Source organism: Scylla paramamosain, chromosome 21, assembly GCF_035594125.1.
Source record: "Scylla paramamosain isolate STU-SP2022 chromosome 21, ASM3559412v1, whole genome shotgun sequence".
Lineage (NCBI taxonomy): Eukaryota > Metazoa > Arthropoda > Malacostraca > Decapoda > Portunidae > Scylla > Scylla paramamosain.
In genome coordinates, this window is record NC_087171.1 from 10,675,767 (window position 1) to 10,694,744 (window position 18,978).

Sequence of the window (18,978 nt, forward strand, 5' to 3'; positions counted from 1 at the left end):
GGGTGCAGCTAAGTCAAGTGTGTGATGCTCGTCAGACACGTTCCCGCCTGATGATGCTCCTTCCATATCACAAGATGCGGTGTGTCTATCCCATCTCCTGAACACTTCATTACGACAAACGACCCTGTAATGAATGTCCGAGAAGCCCTTGGGTCATGCCTGTGGGAGAAGCAGCTCAAGGGACACAGTGTGGAGAGGCTAAAACCGCTTGCACGGGGCGAGGGGAATGCCTGCCCTCTAGCGGGGAGTTCCGAGTGGCGGCGGCGACAACTAACTCAGATGACATAAAGCTGCCCCCGCCTTCACAAATAAACTTAATAGTCCAACAACAAGGTTCATGGGACGTAACGAGCCTGCATGACTCATAACTTTGATGGAGGAGAAGGGAGCGAACCGCTGCGGGTGAAGGAGGACGAGGAAAGAGAGGGAAAAGAGGTCAGCGGAAGAAAGGATAGGAGGGAGGTGGCTAAGGGAGCGCGGATGAAGGGAAGAAATCAAGGCGAGATATGAAAATGGACCGAGTCTCAGGAAGAGCAGCTTTTGTGGCTACCAGGATTCAGTGGAGGACGCAGCGAGGTCACCGGCCAGGTCAGAAAGATGCGGAGGAAAAAGTTGACGTGGAAAGTACAAAGGAGTCGAGATGCGAGGCCGCGGTGTGTTACGTGAAATGAAGAGGCGGCGAGAACGGGGTGAGAAGGAGGTGGGGAGGAGCAGTGGTGGGTGGGGGGCATGCAGGGACAGCGAGAACAGGTTGTACAGACAGTGAATCCTGAAAACAAATAAATAACAAATTATGGGAGGTGTGCCGGGCGAGTTATCACAACGGCAAGTGATGAAATAATCAGTAAATTATGTAAATATGAATCATATACTGTACATATATGTATAATCTAAGAACCTACTCATGAAAACTACGTAAGTGAAAATTCTCGTCCTCCCAGATGAAATGAATGCTGGAATGTGGTGTTAAAATTTCTCCTTTGGCTTTGTATTCTCCATGTCGCCAGCCTTGACTCAACCCACTCAGTTTAAAAAAAGAAGAAAAAAAAATGCGTGTTTGAAAGAGGCCTAGCCAGTCGGGTGCCGGCAAGGGATAGAGTGAAGCACGCCTCCAGAATGTGCTTGGCATCGCAGTAGCACGAGAACGTGGGGCGGTGGTAAGAAAGGACGAAGAGGAGGTGGTGATGTGGTGTAGGAGTGGGTGCAGAGGACGTGGAGTGTGTGGGAAGGGAGGCTCTGTACTCACCCTAGTGTGGTGAGCATGCACCCGCTGCCGCTGTGCATACTTGCTGTTGCAGAGCACAGAGGCTCGTGTGAACGCTGCTTTCCCTAACGTTAAACATTGTAGCACAATAGTGCTGCCCTGAGGATGATAACCTTGTGCTGACTGGGCCAGATCTGTGCTGACGCTGCCAAGGAAACGCAGCAACAGGATGCAAGGCTTGCACGAGCCGTCGCTCTGGCTCTAGACGCAGGCGAGGAGCTAATTTATAGACACCAACAACTTACTGAGGCTTCCTGCCGCTGCTGGCTCAGGAGAACCCGCCAGCCCTCACGGGAACAATGGATGCTGCACTCTACGATACTATAATATATATATTATATATATATATATATTATATATATATATATATATATATATATATATATATATATATATATATATATATATATATATATATATATATATATATATATATATATATATATATATATATATATATATACACACACACACACACACACACACACAGAGAGAGAGAGAGAGAGAGAGAGAGAGAGAGAGAGAGAGAGAGAGAGAGAGAGAGAGAGAGAGAGAGAGAGAGAGAGAGAGAGTTATAAGCGAGTGTGCAACTCACTGTCTTTTTTCCTGAATTTATCTTCGTCCGTGGGTCTTCTTCCCTTGTGCATAAAAAAAAAAAAAGATGTAACTGATTTATCATCAGCTTAAAAAAAAAAAAAAAAAAGGGGGTGTTGATTACAAACAACTTCTTTTACGTAAATTCAGTTTATTGATAGCATATGTACGTATATAAATTTCTCAGGTTAGATTTATTTGCTGGCTTCCAACTCAGTTTTGGCGGCGGCTTGGTTGAAGCGGCGGGGCGGGGCGAGGCGTACGGGGCGGGCCCAGGCTGAAACCATAGTTGTGGGGGCGTGGGGGAGACGCTGACATCAGATCTATAGAGTCTAGCGGTCTTAGTAATTAAACATTATTTATAATTTTCATGGTATTTTGGGCAGTGACTCTTAGGGGCGAAGACCTTAGGGGCGAAGACAGGTGTGTGGTGATGGGTTGCGCCCCGTGAATGGTGCTGGTACATCTCCTCGCTTGAACTCTCTTGGAACAGTTTACCCTGAAATGTATCACCAGTTTTGGGGATGCCGCGAAGAACTCTGGGAAGGCGCCACGTAAGACTGATGACAAGCTGTGCACTCCATCCTGCTCTTCCGAGCCGCCCCACCTTCACCACCCCAGTAATGTGTATACGTAACGCCATCCTCCACCCCGCCAACCCTCAGCCCCTGGAAGCCACCGTCCAAGAGGGTCGGCTCACATGCAGCCTTGGCCTCACCACTTTCCCACCCTCACCGCGTGTGTGTGTGTGTGTGTGTGTGTGTGTGTGTGTGTGTGAGCCACCACGACCTGAATTTGTCCGGGCGCTAGTTTTATCTTAAAAAGAAGATGAAAGGAGAAGGAGAAGTTTCGCCCAGAGTGTGGAGGCAGGCCAGACAGAGGCAGTGGAGTAGTGCAGGATGGCGGACATTGTTTTTACACGGGCGGGAGGTTTTGCTACAGCTACACTATCAGTACATTCATTCTCCTCGTCAGCAACATAACGGTACATTACCTACAAGCAGTATTTACAGAACTAAATCTTAAAGCTGGCATGCGCTCCCTCCTCGGCCTCCTCGGGGCACGGAGCGAGCCAGCCCTTGCTCTTCCTGCTCCAGTCGTCCATTCCCAAGCAGGAGTCTCCGTCTCCGCCGAGTAGTGGCGGGCATCGCGGCTCACTTTCTCTTCGCTCTTGCAATATAGCGACTGTGATCACGCGCACCCGCTCCCCTTCTGTGACTGGCGGTGGGGAGGCAGAGAGTGTGTTTGTCTGGAGGCGCGAGAGGGGCTCTATTCCTGTAGAGGTGTGGCTATGGGTTAACCGGAAAGAAAGCAGTTCTAACCCTAAGACCCAGGTTACCTCTCACTGTACAAAAACGGAAACAAATATAAAGATTAAAACTCGTCAGTCGTCTGGTGCGCCATCTTGATCGAACTCAACTTCATGAACACAGATTTCTTTTTACATCACTTAGTATTTAGCTGTTTTCTCGTTCTTTTTTTTACATTGATATATTTCCACTGGATGCAGCAGTGTTTTCTGACGGCTATCTTTTCGTTGTGAGACATTTCCTGCAAGCATGACGCGTTCGTCGTGCTGCTTGTCCGCCGCGCGGTGATGCGGGCGGCGGGCGGGGGCAGCGCCGGCCGTGATCGTTACCCCCGCTTTGACTTGGGCAGAGACGATGCTTCAGTAAGTTTCAGCCATCATGGTGTCCTTCACAAGGCGAGGGAAGGGGCGTGGCTGAGGCGAGGCATCGTCGGTGAGTGGCTGTGAGCGAGGGCGGCGGACAGGCTCGGCTGGAGGCTCTGGGACAGCGACACTGAGATGGGTGGCGGCGGCTGCGGCGGCTGGGAGAGAGACTGGCCCAAGGATACCGGCTGTGGCTGCGGCAGGCCCTGAAAGGCGGAGCGGCGGGACTGGATGCTGGAGGGAGGGTCCATGGCCTTGATCGTGGGCAGCGGCGAGGCGGTGGTGCAGCTGATGGGGCCTGACCCTCCCGCACCCACACCTGGCAGGGGCGGAGAGACGGTGTTATTGACGATGTGTGTGTGTGTGTGTGTGTGTGTGTGTGTGTAGGTGGGTGGGTATGATAACAGCGTCATCAATATGGAATTGTAATCAACATGCCGTGCAGTAAGATGCAGATTGTCTTTTTGCGTGTGAAATTATCATGAAACTGTACCACATATATACTCTGCATAGTGCATACATACCATCCATGCTTCAGGAACACACACACACACACACACACACACACACACACACACACACACACACACACACACACACACACACACACACACACACACACACACACACACACACACACACACACACACACACACACACACACACACACACACACACACACACACACACACACACACACACACACACGCATACACACACACACACCTGGACCGGTAGACTGTGCCTTCTCCATCTGCTGCGACTGAGACAGGTTGGAGAGACGGTTCACGTGTACAGGGATGGGCACAATGATCTTATGGCCCGAGGAGGCGCTCTTCCCGCCGCCCGCAGACCCCGACACCAGCCCCGCCTTGACGCGCTTCCATTTGGCACGTCGATTTTGGAACCATATCTTGACTTGGACCTGTTGTGGCGAGGGAGCGAAGGGGTGAGGTCATGGTGCTGAGGAGGAGAAGGACGATGACGAAGACAAAAAAGAACAATAACAAGAAGAGGAGGAGGAGGAGGAGGAGGAGAACGATGAGGAAGACAAACAAGAACAAGAATAAGAGGAGGATAAGAACGACGACAAAGAGCAACAAGAACAAGAACAAGAACAAGAGGAGGAGGACGACGATGACAAAGAGCAACAAGAGCAAGAGAAAAAAGAGAAAGCGTGGGAGAAGGAAGAGGAGGAGAAGAAGTTAGAGAAGGAATACAGATAAAGGACAAATATCGGAACACCTGCAGGTCTATAAGGAAGGTGTCTATAGAAGTACTATGAATGTTACTAGTACACTTCATGTGGGAAAACAAGATGAGGCAGAGGAAGAAGAGGAGGAGGAGAATTAGGAGGAGTAAAAGGGCTACAGGTGAGGTGGTAGTGATAATAAGCTTGAAAGGATGGTTAGGGAAATTAAGTGTGACGAGAGAGAGAGAGAGAGAGAGAGAGAGAGAGAGAGAGAGAGAGAGAGAGAGAGAGAGAGAGAGAGAGAGAGAGAGAGAGAGAGAGAGAGAATCTTTCCACTCTACTCACCTCAGAAAGATTAAGGGTCTGGGCGATATGGGAGCGTTCGCTGAGTGTGAGGTACTTCTTGGTCTGAAACTCCCTCTCCAACTCCATCAGCTGCTCCGAGGTGAAGGCCGTGCGCCGCCGCCTCGACTTGCTGCCGCCCACGCCGGTCCCCGCCCCTGTGCCCGCGCCCTCGCTACCCTCTCCTGTTGTGGTGGCGAGAGGAGGGAGAGTTAATTGAGAGAGAGAGAGAGAGAGAGAGAGAGAGAGAGAGAGAGAGAGAGAGAGAGAGAGAGAGAGAGAGAGAGAGAGAGAGAGAGAGAGACCTTAACGTGAAAGCAGTTTGCGACAGTGATTTTTTTATTATTTTTTCTATGTTTTACTTTTCCTATGACTTGCGCTATGTCAGGAGAGGAAAAGCTGGACACCTCAGAAACTGTGTATAGTCTGTACACTGGAAGATGAACCGAATAAGCAGCCTGCGCCTAAACGGATTTGTAAGCTGTGGGTTGCTTAGCTGCCGTCATGTATTCGTAACGCACAGTACTTCTTTTAGAGTCTACTGGCATACGCATTGCTTCACTGGTAAGTGTTATTATGCTAGAGGGAAGTCAGCAGTATAATCTAAGACAAAAAGATGCCATAAAGATCTACGCTGTTTTATGGTGCAGAGGCCTGGCAGTTGAGGAGGAAGGAGAAACAGGTTGAGAGAACAGGGAAGAGAAGAAAGAGAAGAAAAATAATTATAAAACTATTATGTTGTTTCGCTAAGAAGGAGAAGAAGAAAAAGAAGAAGGAGAAGAAGAAGAAGAAGAAGAAGAAGAAGAAGAAGAAGAAGAAGAAGAAGAAGAAAAGATTATTATTTTTATTATCCTGTTTAACCAAAAGTACAAGGATTGAGAGGGGGCAGTGCGCACCGCCGTGGTGGACGCCTGGCGGCATGCAGCGCTGCCCACTCACGCACTGGCGGCAGCATCACCGGTTCATTCACTGATGCATCTTGTTCACTGTTTCCTTATTTCTTGTGTTGGTCCTCAATGTTGTGAGTAATATTGCTTCTTAGTGTTTATGAAATGCGATAAAATGCTGCTGTTGAAAAATAAACGTAAAACACAGAAGAAAAATACAAATATATCTGACGTGAAGATATAATATTTAGTTTATGTAAATAAAAGCAGCAGTACATAAATCAAATGCAAGTTTATTTACTACACTTCGTATATTTCTTTCTTAAGCAAATTATAAGCAACTTCTGTTTGGTGCCGGGATGAAGTGAGAAGCAATAAAGCTGAGGATGGAATGTTAAGCGGGATGTATTGAGAGGTAATGATTAAGTGAAACGGAACATCATCAGCTTACTGTACAATGTTCCTTTTTTTTCAGCGACGTAAATTCGTGCCAGCTAGCGGACTGGCTCAGAATGGACGTGCAATTACTGTCTTAGCGGATGACTGGTACAAGGAAGTGGTCGAGTTTTTGCCTAACTATTTTTTCTTTCTTTATTGAATACACTGATCTTGTTACCGCGCTGCCTTGACATGAAGAGACGCCCACCTACAGCCAGGAAAGATGTGATCATTTAAATTATGCGGTTAAATTGATAGGAAATGAACAAATAAATGAGTGAATGTGATTAAAGATGAATTAATAAGTTAATGAATAAATATATAGATTAATGTGGATAAGGACAAAAATTCATAATATATAATGACTGAATGAATAAATGAGAAAAAAATTAATCAACAAATAAAAGTGGATCGTATTCCATCCCTTGTGTCTCCTCTGCAGCTCGGTGTTGTTGTCTTGCCATCTCATCCTTTAACCCTTTCAGTGCTAGACATTTTTTTCCATAATCCCTTGGCATTTTTCAGACATATTTTTGGACTACAGTATATCAATTAGTTTCGTAGCACGGGAAATAGAAAATTAATCTCTTATTCCTTCTGTTCTCCATATGTCCATGCAAATTATGCTCCTATACTGCTCTAAATTTTACTCAAAGACCATTGCATAGAAAGGGTTGAGAATAAGCAGTTGGTGTAAGGAACTGTGGTGGAGCATTTCAAGGCGTTTCACGATCTGGCTCCGGACGTGGCTTGTTTCCCGCAGTGAACATTTTGCAGCCCTGGCAGCCTCTAAGATTTATTACACAAGGAAGGGATATGTTAACGCCCTCAACGTACGGCTACTAATTTCGTAATATCCGCTGCAGGGAGGAGACCAAAATTATATAGCCTGGCTCTTGTGAGGTCAGAGTAAGGAGTTGCTTGTAAGATAATCACACGTTTGCTTGAGGAACCGATGCCAACAACCTGGTGGTGGTCCTCGCAGCTCGTTTGGTTCAGTTGATGGAAACTTAAAAGGTGAACGTAACGCCAAGGTTCCAATTTTTGAAGATTAAGTAAATTTATGGATAGGGGAGGCAGGTGGATATTGGTGGATGTGGCTATTTTATACAGTCACTGCCACGTGTAGGCTTGACGGCATCTTGCAGTTTTCCTTATTTCCTTTTTATTGTCTTATGTTGTAATCATATTCCCATAATTTTCTGCGTCTTGGTGTTTTATTTACAGATTTTGATAGGTTTTAATGCACGTTATCCATGTTTTCAGTGAAGTTTTCATGATTCTGGTGTTAGTAGGTTGTTATAAGGACTGTAAAAATAGTCTTTATGAGTGAACGAAACGTTTAATACTACAAGCTTAGCATATCTTTGTGTGATGTACCTTTTTAACGGAATCTCTTTCCTTAGTTGCACCAAGTAGTGATGTCACACAACCCAATGAATTTCATGTCTATAAGTCAAGTAAAATAATGGACTAGCGTAGTGTTTTACATTAGACCTCCGGAAAGACCAAGAAGAACTGGGGGCGTGACGAGTGGAGGCATTCTGCCTTTTGTCTGAAACATTTTGTAGAATTTGATGTTAACACTTTGGACAAATGTATCTTTCACGATGGGGAAAAAAAAAATTCTTGGTCGTTACTTTGGAGGTAGATTTTTTTTTTTTTTATACAGAATAAGCGTAGCGTTTTTGTCTGACCACACGCGGCACTTTACATAATCTCCTGAAAAACCTGCGGGTGCTCAGTCTTGTGGGGAGCTGACCGAGTTATACCGTCATTACGTTACCGGCAAAGTTTGAGAAGCATTCACGTTCAGATGAGTGGCTCCCAAACGCCTGGACAGTGTGTGCCCATTTGGATTTTGATCGACCCGTCGATTGTTCCTTTGTGATACCACTGTTTATTTGCTCACCACTGCAGTTGTCCCGGTGTGATGACCTCATATCATTATTAAACCTTCCATTTGCCACATCTTTCATTAATCACTAACCACTCCGAGACATCTTTTCTTGTCCTACAGCCACCTCCAAACATTGTACTGGCTAGAAATTGCATGACCTATTCTTTTTTATCCCCTTTTTTCTTGTCGAGGCTTATAAAGATTTCATGTATTGCTTTTACTGCTATAAATTGTTGCATACCACAATGAAAGGGTAATCTGAGGCGCTGAATAATTTACCGTAGCATAAAGGAAGTGTTCTCGCTACATACATGTGATATAGTTGTGGTCGGAAGTTGAGCAACCCGCCACACTCATCCACTGTGTTTTGTTTTCCCTCAGTCTTCATTCCTGTGATCTGCCGTGCCTCCCTGCAAAACCTGAGACTTGATGGGCTCTTGGCAGATCAGGGAATTTCATTTTGAGGGAAAACGCAAAGCAGTGGAAATGAGTGTGGCATGGTACTTTACGTGTGACCAGGATTGCACGTGTAGTTAGAACATTTTCTGCGGGACAAGGTATGAAATAGGATTGGTTAGTGCGCTGCAGTCTGAAAACACTAACGTAGAGTGAAAGTGTTCCGCTTGACTACATTCAGAAGGTTGCAGTTGATGTTACACGGGTTTTTAAGGGTGTTTTTTATGGTTATAGTGACAGATTAACAAGAATTCCATATCATTAATAAGATAATCGCGCTTGACAACCTGGCCTTTGAAAATAATCGTGGTGAGAGAGCAAAGTTGGGTTGGTGTTGGCGTTGGGGTGGAAGCGTTACTCTTTCTGGACCGCGGCACATGGAATAAGGTGGCCAGTTTCCTACTCCATCGCCTTCACGTTAATAATAATAATAATAATAATAATAATAATAATAATAATAATAATAATAATAATGATATATAATAATAATAATAATGATGATGATTATTATTATTATAAGAAAAAGAATAATAGATTACTACTACTACTACAACTACTACTACTACTACTACTACTACTACTACTACTACTACTACTACTACTACTACTACTACTGCCAATGACAGGTTTACTTATCAAGAGGCAGCACACATCACGGTAGTACAGTTACTGAAAAGATCTTGATTTACATGTCAAATAAAATTATGTAGGACTGATTTTAAGACACTTGCAAAAAAAAAAAAAAAGTAAGATTAAAAGCAGTAAATATGAACATTACCGAACGATAAAAGTGTTAAGCAGTTAATTGGTAAAGCATCTCTTGAACGATGGTCAAACGATGGTCAGTAGTTAAAAGCGAATCAGTTTGTGTATGCTGACTACTCCACGCAGGCAGCTCAAGCCATCCGCGGTTGCTAAACGTTGCCACCGGGAAAAAAAATAACGGATATTGACGTGACTTCATGACTCAGCCTCACACTTATCCGTCACTGCGTACCCATGCAAATCCCTCCCAGTACTCCCGGGACACGTGTGCTTTGGTGGAGCCTCCTCAGATTTACAACAACGATCATCATTTAGCGTTTGAAGCATTTTTGTGTTGAACTTTTCTGTTGAGGGGAAGATTATCTGTTTTAAGAGAGAGAGAGAGAGAGAGAGAGAGAGAGAGAGAGAGAGAGAGAGAGAGAGAGAGAGAGAGAGAGAGAGAGAGTTTCTGACATAAATCACACACTTGCTTTATTCAACACTCATTCCACAAATTCAGGATACAGCATGACCTTTAACTCTCTCTCTCTCTCTCTCTCTCTCTCTCTCTCTCTCTCTCTCTCTCTCTCTCTCTCTCTCTCTCTCTCTCTCTCTCTCTCTCACACACACACACACACACAATGAAAAGAAAATACAGTCATCTAATCGTCTCTTATTCTACAAATTCACTTTCTCACAAATTTTCTCCCTCTTTCCTTTTTTGTACCTACTCTTTCCCTCTTCTTCTTTTTTTTTTTTTTATTTCTCCTAAACATTTCAATAAGAGCATGAGAACATAAGAAATAAGGGAAGCTGCAAGAAGCCACTAGGTTTACACGTGGCACTCCCTGTATGAAATATACCTACTTATTTCCACCTATCATCCCCATCCATAAACCCGTCTAATCTTCTCTTAAAGCTCCCTAATGACTTAGCACTAACAACTTGATTACTGAGTCCGTTCCATTCACCTACCACTCTGTTTGAGAACCAATTTCTTCCTATCTCTTTCTTAAACCTAAATTTTTCAAGTTTGAAACCGTTATTTCTTGTTTTGTCCTGGTTGCTGATCCTAAGAATTTTGCTTACGTCCCCCTTGTTATAACCCTTATACCACTTAAAGACTTCTGTCAGGTCCCCTCTTAACCTACGTCTCTCTAAAGAATGTAAATTTAACAGCTTCAATCTCTTCTCGTAAGGAATACTCCTGATCCCCTGTATCCTTTTAGTCATTCTCCTTTGCACTGATTCTAATAGACCTATATCCTTCCTGTAATGTGGGGACCAGAACTGCACAACGTAGTCTAGATGAGGTCTGACTAGCGCCAAGTATAATTTTAATAATTCTTTGAGCCTTCTACTTTTAACACTCCTAAAAATAAATCCTAATACCCTATTTGCCCTGTTTCTGGCCTCTATGCATTGCTTTCCTAGACGAAGTTCAGAGCTAACTATAACTGCTAAATCTTTTTCGTACCCTGAACCTACCAGAGTTTCGTTGTTTATTGTGTACCTACTGTGTGGGTTTTTAATTCTTCAAAATCTGCTCTCCTAAAGTCAGGTAATTTACTAGTGTTTTTGCTTCTAAAAGTTTCCTCCCATTTTGATTTCTACCTAATTTCCCAATGGTCACTGTTACCTAGCTTTCCTCTAATATCTACCTGCATGATTGCTTCCTGCCTGTTAGTAAGAATTAAATCTAGAATATTGTTTCCCATTGTGGGTTCTACGACTGCCTGTTTAAAAAAGAATATAACCTGAATTACCTTAAGAAATTCCTCTGCCTCCCTGTTACCCACCATCAGGCTCCAGTCGATATTCATAAAATTAAAATCTCCTACCACACATACCTGACTGTACCTACCTGCTCTATTTATTTCCTGCCACAGTGAGGTGTTAATTTCCTTTGTGCTGTTCGGTGGCCTGTACACTACTCCCAGTACTACTGACTGTGATCCTTAATTTCTACCCATATCGACTCTGTTTTGCTATATGTTTTAATTCTACTATTAATACAACACTGTAATGTGTCCCTAACGTATAACGGGACGCCTCCTCCTCTCTTGTTTTCCTTGTCTTTACAGAATAGTGTAAAACTATCTATCTTAACCTGTGGATTAAATACTTTTCCTGACATATCTAACCAAGTTTCTGTTAAAACAATGATATCAATTTTCTCTACACACGCCATTCCTCTAAGCAAGTCTATTTTATTCAAAATACTTCTACAGTTTGTGTAGTAAACACTTAAGCTATTTCTTTCCTTCTCTGAGCTAGTTAACTTTCTATTACGTACTCTTTATCCTCATCTTTGTCTCTGCCATCCACGCGCACCCTCCGCACATCACACACCTTGCCTCCTCACCTTCCAGAATGATTGAGACCGTTATTTTCTCTGTCCATTTTCCTCCCGCTCTGTTATCAGTCTAAGTGGCTGTTAATTTTCTACCTTCCTCTATGCTTCCCAACTTCAGTGACGCAACCACTACTCTCTCTCTCTCTCTCTCTCTCTCTCTCTCTCTCTCTCTCTCTCTCTCTCTCTCTCTCTCTCTCTCTCTCTCTCTCTCTCAATGCGTATTTTCTCTATTCTCTATTTCAGTGATTTTTTTTCTCGTTTTCGTCTTTATTTTTTTTTCCTTGCCACTTTATTTTTTCTTGACTCCCTTCCTTCTTTCCTTCTTTCTTTCTTTTTCTTTTTTCTTTCTTTCTTTCTTTATTTATTTATTTCCTTTCCTTTCCTTTCCTTTCCTTGCCTCATGTTCTCTATTGTCATTCGTTTCCTTCATCATTCTCCTTTCCTTGCTTCCTTTCCTTCGTCCTTCCTTTTTTGCTTTCATCCAGCGAACGAACTGGCAACTAAGTAACCAACCTACATACCAATTTACGAACGCACTAACTAATTACTTAATTCTCACACACTCTGAAGCTCCGTCACTCGTTCTTTTTTTTTTTACCTACTCTCTTACTGACTTGCTGACTACTCGCTCACTCAGTCACTAAAATATGGGAATCACTCATTCACTCACTTATTCACTCGTTCACTTACTCGCTCAGAAAATGTGGTCGGAGTCTAAAGAAAAGATAGTTCACTCACTCATTTACTCACTGACTGACTTACTCACGAAAATAAAGTTAATTCACTCACTCACTCACCCATTCACTCACTAAAAGAACAATTAACTCACTCACTTTCTTATTTACTCAGTCACTCAATAATTCAAAATATATCACTTATCAACCCACTTATTCACTTATTCACTCGCTCTCACTCACTCACTGACCCACTCACTCGCTTACTGAAAGAAGAGTTCACTCATTCACTTTCTTATTCACTCACTCATCCAGTAATTGAAAAATAAAGCATGTATTCACTCATTCACTCAGTCACTCACTCACTGACTCACCCGCTCTGGAAATGCGATCGGAGGGTGATCCAGTTTCGTCGTCTTCACTCTCAACAGGATCAATCTCAAGGTCGTCGGTCAGGTCATCTGCGGGAAGAGAAGAGAAGGAAATGACTCCTGAAGGCCCATCAATTGCATACCTGTCAGATCCACCTGCACCCCCCACTTTTTTTTTTATGTAGGAAGGACACTGGCCAAGGGCAACAAAAATCCAATAAAAAAAAATGCCCACTGAAATGCCAGTCCCATAAAAGGTTCAAAGCAGTAGTCAAAAATTGATGAATAAGTGTCTTGAAACCTCCCTCTTGAAGGAATTCAAGTCATAGGAAGATGGAAATACAGAAGCAGGCAGGGAGTTCCAGAGTTTACTTCTTCCACACACCTGCTCCTCCAACACAGGCCCTCCCCTCCTTTGCCTTCCTCTCCCTTACCCCCACCCCAAAAAAAACCCTTATCTTTCCGGGGGTGATAGTATGTTAGGGCGCAACTGCACAGATAGATCGATAGATAGATAAACAGACAGATTGAGGCATAGATAGATAGATAGATAGATAGATAGATAGATAATTTATTGACCACAATTTAATAGAAATCACACGAATTGTATTGTCAACATCTAAAAGCATGAACTAGGAAAGGCACACACACACAAACACACACACACACACACACACACACACACACACACACACACACACACACACACACACACCAAAAGACTTTCCACTGAGAAGGGTTTGCTGCTACCCACTACCACCGCCACCACTGCCACCATCACCACCGCCACCACCTCCGCCGCCGCCGCTATTGTCACTAGCAGAGCAATTCATGGCGAAGTAATGTGTAGCAACCGAGCGGCAGCGAAGTTTTTACCGCGCTAATGGCTGCGAGGGACGTGTATATGGTGGAGTGTGTGTGTGCGTGGGCGGGAGGGCGATGTATGTGTGGCAGGCAGGTATACCGACACGGGCGCGCTGCTTGGCGATGGCGCCCGCCCAATATAGATGCAAATGAGGGACGCGGGTGAGGAGGCGACCGCAGGATCATGTCCACCGTCCGTCCCACACAATGCCTGGCGAGCCTTTACACAGTCCTGCCTGGCGGCGACCCGAACAATTCTTGCTGGCCTGAGTTACGTACGTTGGGGTCTTCCTGGCCTTCCCTGCTCCTGGATGTCCGGCATAAGTGTGTCTGTGGCTCTGTGGCTCTGTGCTTCCTGCCGCCAGCCAACCGTTCAGCGGCGAGCCCTAACTGCGTCTTGCCTAGCGGTGTCCTACCCATCTTCGTCAACCTTTTGATACATCGTGATCCTCCCGACCTGATTGCATGTGCGGTATCAGTTTGCTTCCTGTAATGTGGATAAGCAAACACGCTGGTTCGTTCAGGCATGATTTTTGGTGTCCTACAACGCTCAGCTTTGGTATTGTTATGCGGGATTTCCCAGGCTAAGTGCTTCATATTAGTGTGTTTGCTTCCTCCATCCCACGACTCTTGACCTGTGACACTTGCTGAGTAGTGATGCGATTTTTCTTTGCCTGAACGTATGAGATGACTCCGCTTCCTCCACCCATAGCTTCTTACTCTTCTGCATCACTTACACTGATAGTAAAGTGACCTTTCCTTCTCCGAGCGTGTGCTGTCAGTGTGTTTGCCTCCCCTACGTCATGACTCTTGATATGCTACGTTCATGCTTGGCAGTAACGCGACCTGCTCACCGCCCATCTGCTCCCGCCCGCTGCGTGTGGGTGGCCCCGTCAGGAGCAATGTTTAGGGCTGTCACTCACGTACACACTCAGCATGGCAGGCACACATGAAACTACCTATGAAAATATAACATTAATGACATGTAGAAACACTGGTGCCCGAGGCGTGATAGACACGTATGAATCAGACTCAGATAACATGGCTTGTGCTCGTACTACTACAAGTACACTCATCCTCCTTCCCACCCATCCACCACCCATCCCTTCCCCACCAGTACTCTCATACCCGACCCTCTCCCGGCTCCCCAGCACACACATACACACACAGACATGCTTATACACATTTACTCATTCCCCACATATCCTTGCTCCCGCGCCACCTTTGCCTCATCACATATACATACTGAGGATAAACACACACACACACACACACACACACACACACACACACACACACACACACACACACTCACACACACGGTAACGACCCCCCGGCGGGCAGCGGACGAGCCTCTCCACACAGGTATTGACAGCAAGGTGGCCATTACGGGCTATATTACCCACACTAACGCTGTCTGCCCCACCGACCCGACAACCCCCGTGAAAACCCGCCGCCCGCTGCCCTAAACTCCCCACCTCTGCCCCTGAGAGGTGTGGGGATGGCGCCTGTCTGTGGGGCTGTCAGGGGAGTGTGCCAAGCAGAATCTTGGCCAACGTTTACCGAGTTTTCAGCACATTTTTCCTCACTCTCGGGGTTGCTGTTGGTGTGTGGACGAGTGGCATGTTCCTTCCTCACGTGTTTGAGAGTCAGGGAATGGACGGGAAGCTGAGAAATATTAAGTGCGATCGTTAAAGTTGTAATCTAAAAGGTCTCTCTCTCTCTCTCTCTCTCTCTCTCTCTATCTCTCTGGCAAGCAGTTAGTATTTGCGATGCTATGAATGCTTAAAAAGGACGACTAAAACAGCAAAAGGGATATTGTTATGTTGTACACGGTGGAGGACACTACATTGTCAGGGATCCCCATGCGTAGACCTGATGACTTCTTGCAACTTCCCTTATTTTCTTATGTTCTTATATTCTCATGTACCCGGAACAGCTGCGGAGTAGAGAAAGGCGCAACGGCAACTACGCACGCGGGGCCGATGTCCTGTTGACCACCGCTCGAAACGTAATAGTGAAGAGCACTTCCGCATCGAATCTAGCGCCACTTAACCTCGTAATCTCCTTGTAGATGTTTGAGTACGATCCAGTTCCGCCTTGACTTGATACTATTTGTTTACACCGGCTAAACATACGGAGTTATTTTCCTGGGTACTCCTGGTCTGCTGCTGCTACTAGTACGCAGGCGGGGGAGTGAAGATTCCTCCGTGGGGTGAATGGCAGGTGTGTCTCCTTCAGCGGTGGGTTAACCCATTCACTGCGGTATCGAACGATTTACAAGCAAACATGTACAGTAAAAGATCTTTCACAAGCATCTACATGAATGAAAAGATGGATTAAAAGAGCTTTCGAATGCCTTGCCTATGTTATATTTAAACGTGGCTGGAGAGCGAAAGGAATGATCTCAGAATGGTTTGTGGTTCATGAAAGATGTTCCAAAGAGAAGTCAAAGGGTAAAGTGAGGTCAGGCAGGTTCAGGTTGTTTGTTGTGCATGGTGATGGTGAGTGGTTGGGTGTCATGCCTCACTCGCTAGTTAGGTTTAGTGTTGTGTCACTCAATTCGTTTTTATTTTGTGTGTTTTTTTTTCTTTTCTCTTCCCGCAGTATTAAGTTCTTCAGTCTGGTTGGATATCGTGCCTCACTCACGTTTGTTGTGTTTAGCGTTGTGTCACTCTCATATCCTTTCTGTTTCTAAAGTAGGTTTGTAGCTGTTGCCATGACTAGAGCTCCGTGCATTACCTACGCCCTGGAGCTTTGCCTTATCTGTTTGTTTCTTTTCCTCGTATGACTTGTGCTTTACTAGAGAAGTATCAAGTCATGTTGGGAATTATTTCTTTAACCTCACTTTCCGCCCACTTTTTATTTTTTTTGTGCCTCGGTCGTCTTTCTAAACGCAAGGAAAGTTATTTTAAAGCGATAAAATTATATTCTTCGGTTTTCTTGTATTTATTTCGAAAAATCGTAAGGAAAAAAAAAAGGATGCGCCCCGTGACTGATCGTGGGAGTCTCAGTGTCTGACTACCTTGCACAGCCGCACTAATCAGGGTGGAGTCAAAAAAACATATCGCCGCAAAAACCTTTCTTTTAACCGACAGTCTTTAGTTTCACACCACCGCTGGAAATAGGTATGTTTCGCACAGGGACTGCCATGTGTACGCTTGATGTGTTCTTGCAGCTTTCCTTGTTTTCTAAGTCCTTATGTTTTTATCTCCCTTAACTTCAATTCTTCCCTCCTGTGCCAGCAAATTTATACCCAAGTACACAACATAATACCAAGAAGGAAGTACTCAAGGAAGAACCCTTAGAACTGAGAGCCCACATTGTTCCTTACGGCTTAACTACCAGGACTTCTCGAGTGTTTTAAGCACAGGGTGTTAGGTGACGTTTATGATCCTTGCGTAAACACTCGGCGACGCTAAAGATTAAAATGTGGACCGTGCTTGCTGCAGCGCTGGACCACCCCGGGGCTCACAGCTGTGTTGGTATTGGTAACGCTGCACGCCAATACCATCTCTGCCCCGCTCCGTGTAAACACTGCCACCATCATGAACGTTAGTTATTGCCATTATGTGTGTGTGTGTGTGTGTGTGTGTGTGTGTGTGCGCAAGTGCCCTTTCATGCTTCTCTCTCTCTCTCTCTCTCTCTCTCTCTCTCTCTCTCTCTCTCTCTCTCTCTCTCTCTCTCTCTCTCTCTCTCTCTCTCTCTCTCTCAACACTCGATTTTAACGATATTTTTCTTTTTCCATCTCATCTGCAATATTAGCTGAGAGAGAGAGAGAGAGAGAGAGAGGGAGGGGTGGGGGAACATTGCTTTGGTAGGATACGTGAGAGCTTGTAATGAGGCACCACAAAACATGTTTCCAAACACAGCAAACCGTCTCGAGGCTTCACACTGTGTAACGAGGCTGTTGTTTTATGTTAAAAAATAAAAATAAATAAAAGGAAAAGAAGAAGAAGAAAAATGGAGGTCGAACAACAACAACAACAACAACAACAACAACAGCAACACGAAGTTTACCGAGAAAACTGATCAGGATGTATGTGAGAGAGAGAGAGAGAGAGAGAGAGAGAGAGAGAGAGAGAGAGAGAGAGAGAGAGAGAGAGAGAGAGAGAGAGAGAGAGAGAGAGAATATTTTTCTATCTAGTCTAAAATTTCATGGTTTTTGGAACTGAAATTGTTTTTTTGATCGCATGATGATAATTATGCTGAGGAGGTGGAATAATAATAATAATAATAATAATAATAATAATAATAATAATAATAAGAAGAAGAAGAAGAAGAAGAAGAAGAAAGAAGAGATGATGAAACGCAGGAGGAGGAGAAGGAGGAGGAAGAAGAAGAAGGAGAAAAAGAAGAAGAAGAAGAAGAAGAAGAAGAAGAAGAAGAAGAAGAAGAAGAAGAAGAAGAAGAAGAAACACACCAATCAAAATTCTTTCTGTCCACACTCCAAATAATTCACCAAATAAATACAAACACACCATTACCATTTACACCACCTATAGCCAACTGTTATCTTGGGGCCCAGAAAACCCATACATAAACCCATACAACACAGAAACCCATACAACACAGTACGCCCAAACCCTCAATACCAGACCCACCCAGAAGCTCTCTCATCATTACATACCTGCCATTGTTACGTTACATGCTACACATTCCTACTCCACTGTGACAAGAGGTACTATACAATACACCAGTCTACTTTAGTGCTGAAGGGATGAGGAGGTGTTGTGAATGATGTGTGAGAATCATGTTTCGTGGACTGATAGATGGGTGTTCCTCTAGGCGCCGTGATGACTCAATGAAGAGCTCAGAGTGGCGCTGGGATCAAGCTGGGTCTTTAAACTCCTTGGTATTAATGATATGGTATGTGTTATTTGAGGAGTTTTGCGTTGTTACTGGGTACAAATGAAGCTACAGGGTGTGAAAGAAGATCTGGGTGGGTGATTTTACTGGCAAGGAAAAGAAGCAGTGGCATTAGAACTAAGGATAGAAAGAGAGAAAGAGAGAGAGGAAAAAATGTGCTACTTCATCGCTTCTTTTCCTGTCAGTAGTGTCTAAATGTTGTACTACTTTTCAATTTGTATTCTAAACTAGCTTCCTCCAAACGTAAAATTAAATAAATGAATAAAGAAAAATATGATATTAATAGAAAATAGAAATGAATAGATAGATAAATAAACAAACAGATGAATAGATAAATAGAGAGAGAGACAAATTA

General features: G+C 44.4%; 1 protein-coding gene across 1 annotated transcript in view; it reads right to left on the bottom strand.

Annotated features, from left to right (window-relative positions):
• Positions 1-1,992: 1,992 nt before the first annotated feature.
• Positions 1,993-18,978, bottom strand: part of LOC135111003 (homeobox protein GBX-2-like) — a 37,849-nt gene continuing 20,863 nt past the window's right edge. Inside the window, exons 2-5 of the mRNA XM_064023851.1 lie at positions 12,894-12,980; positions 5,068-5,249; positions 4,257-4,455; positions 1,993-3,849 (exon numbers count right to left, since the gene is read on the bottom strand). Coding sequence (XP_063879921.1) covers positions 3,557-3,849; positions 4,257-4,455; positions 5,068-5,249; positions 12,894-12,980 — 761 coding nt within the window. The 3' untranslated portion in view covers positions 1,993-3,556. The remainder of the gene's footprint in view (positions 3,850-4,256; positions 4,456-5,067; positions 5,250-12,893; positions 12,981-18,978) is intronic.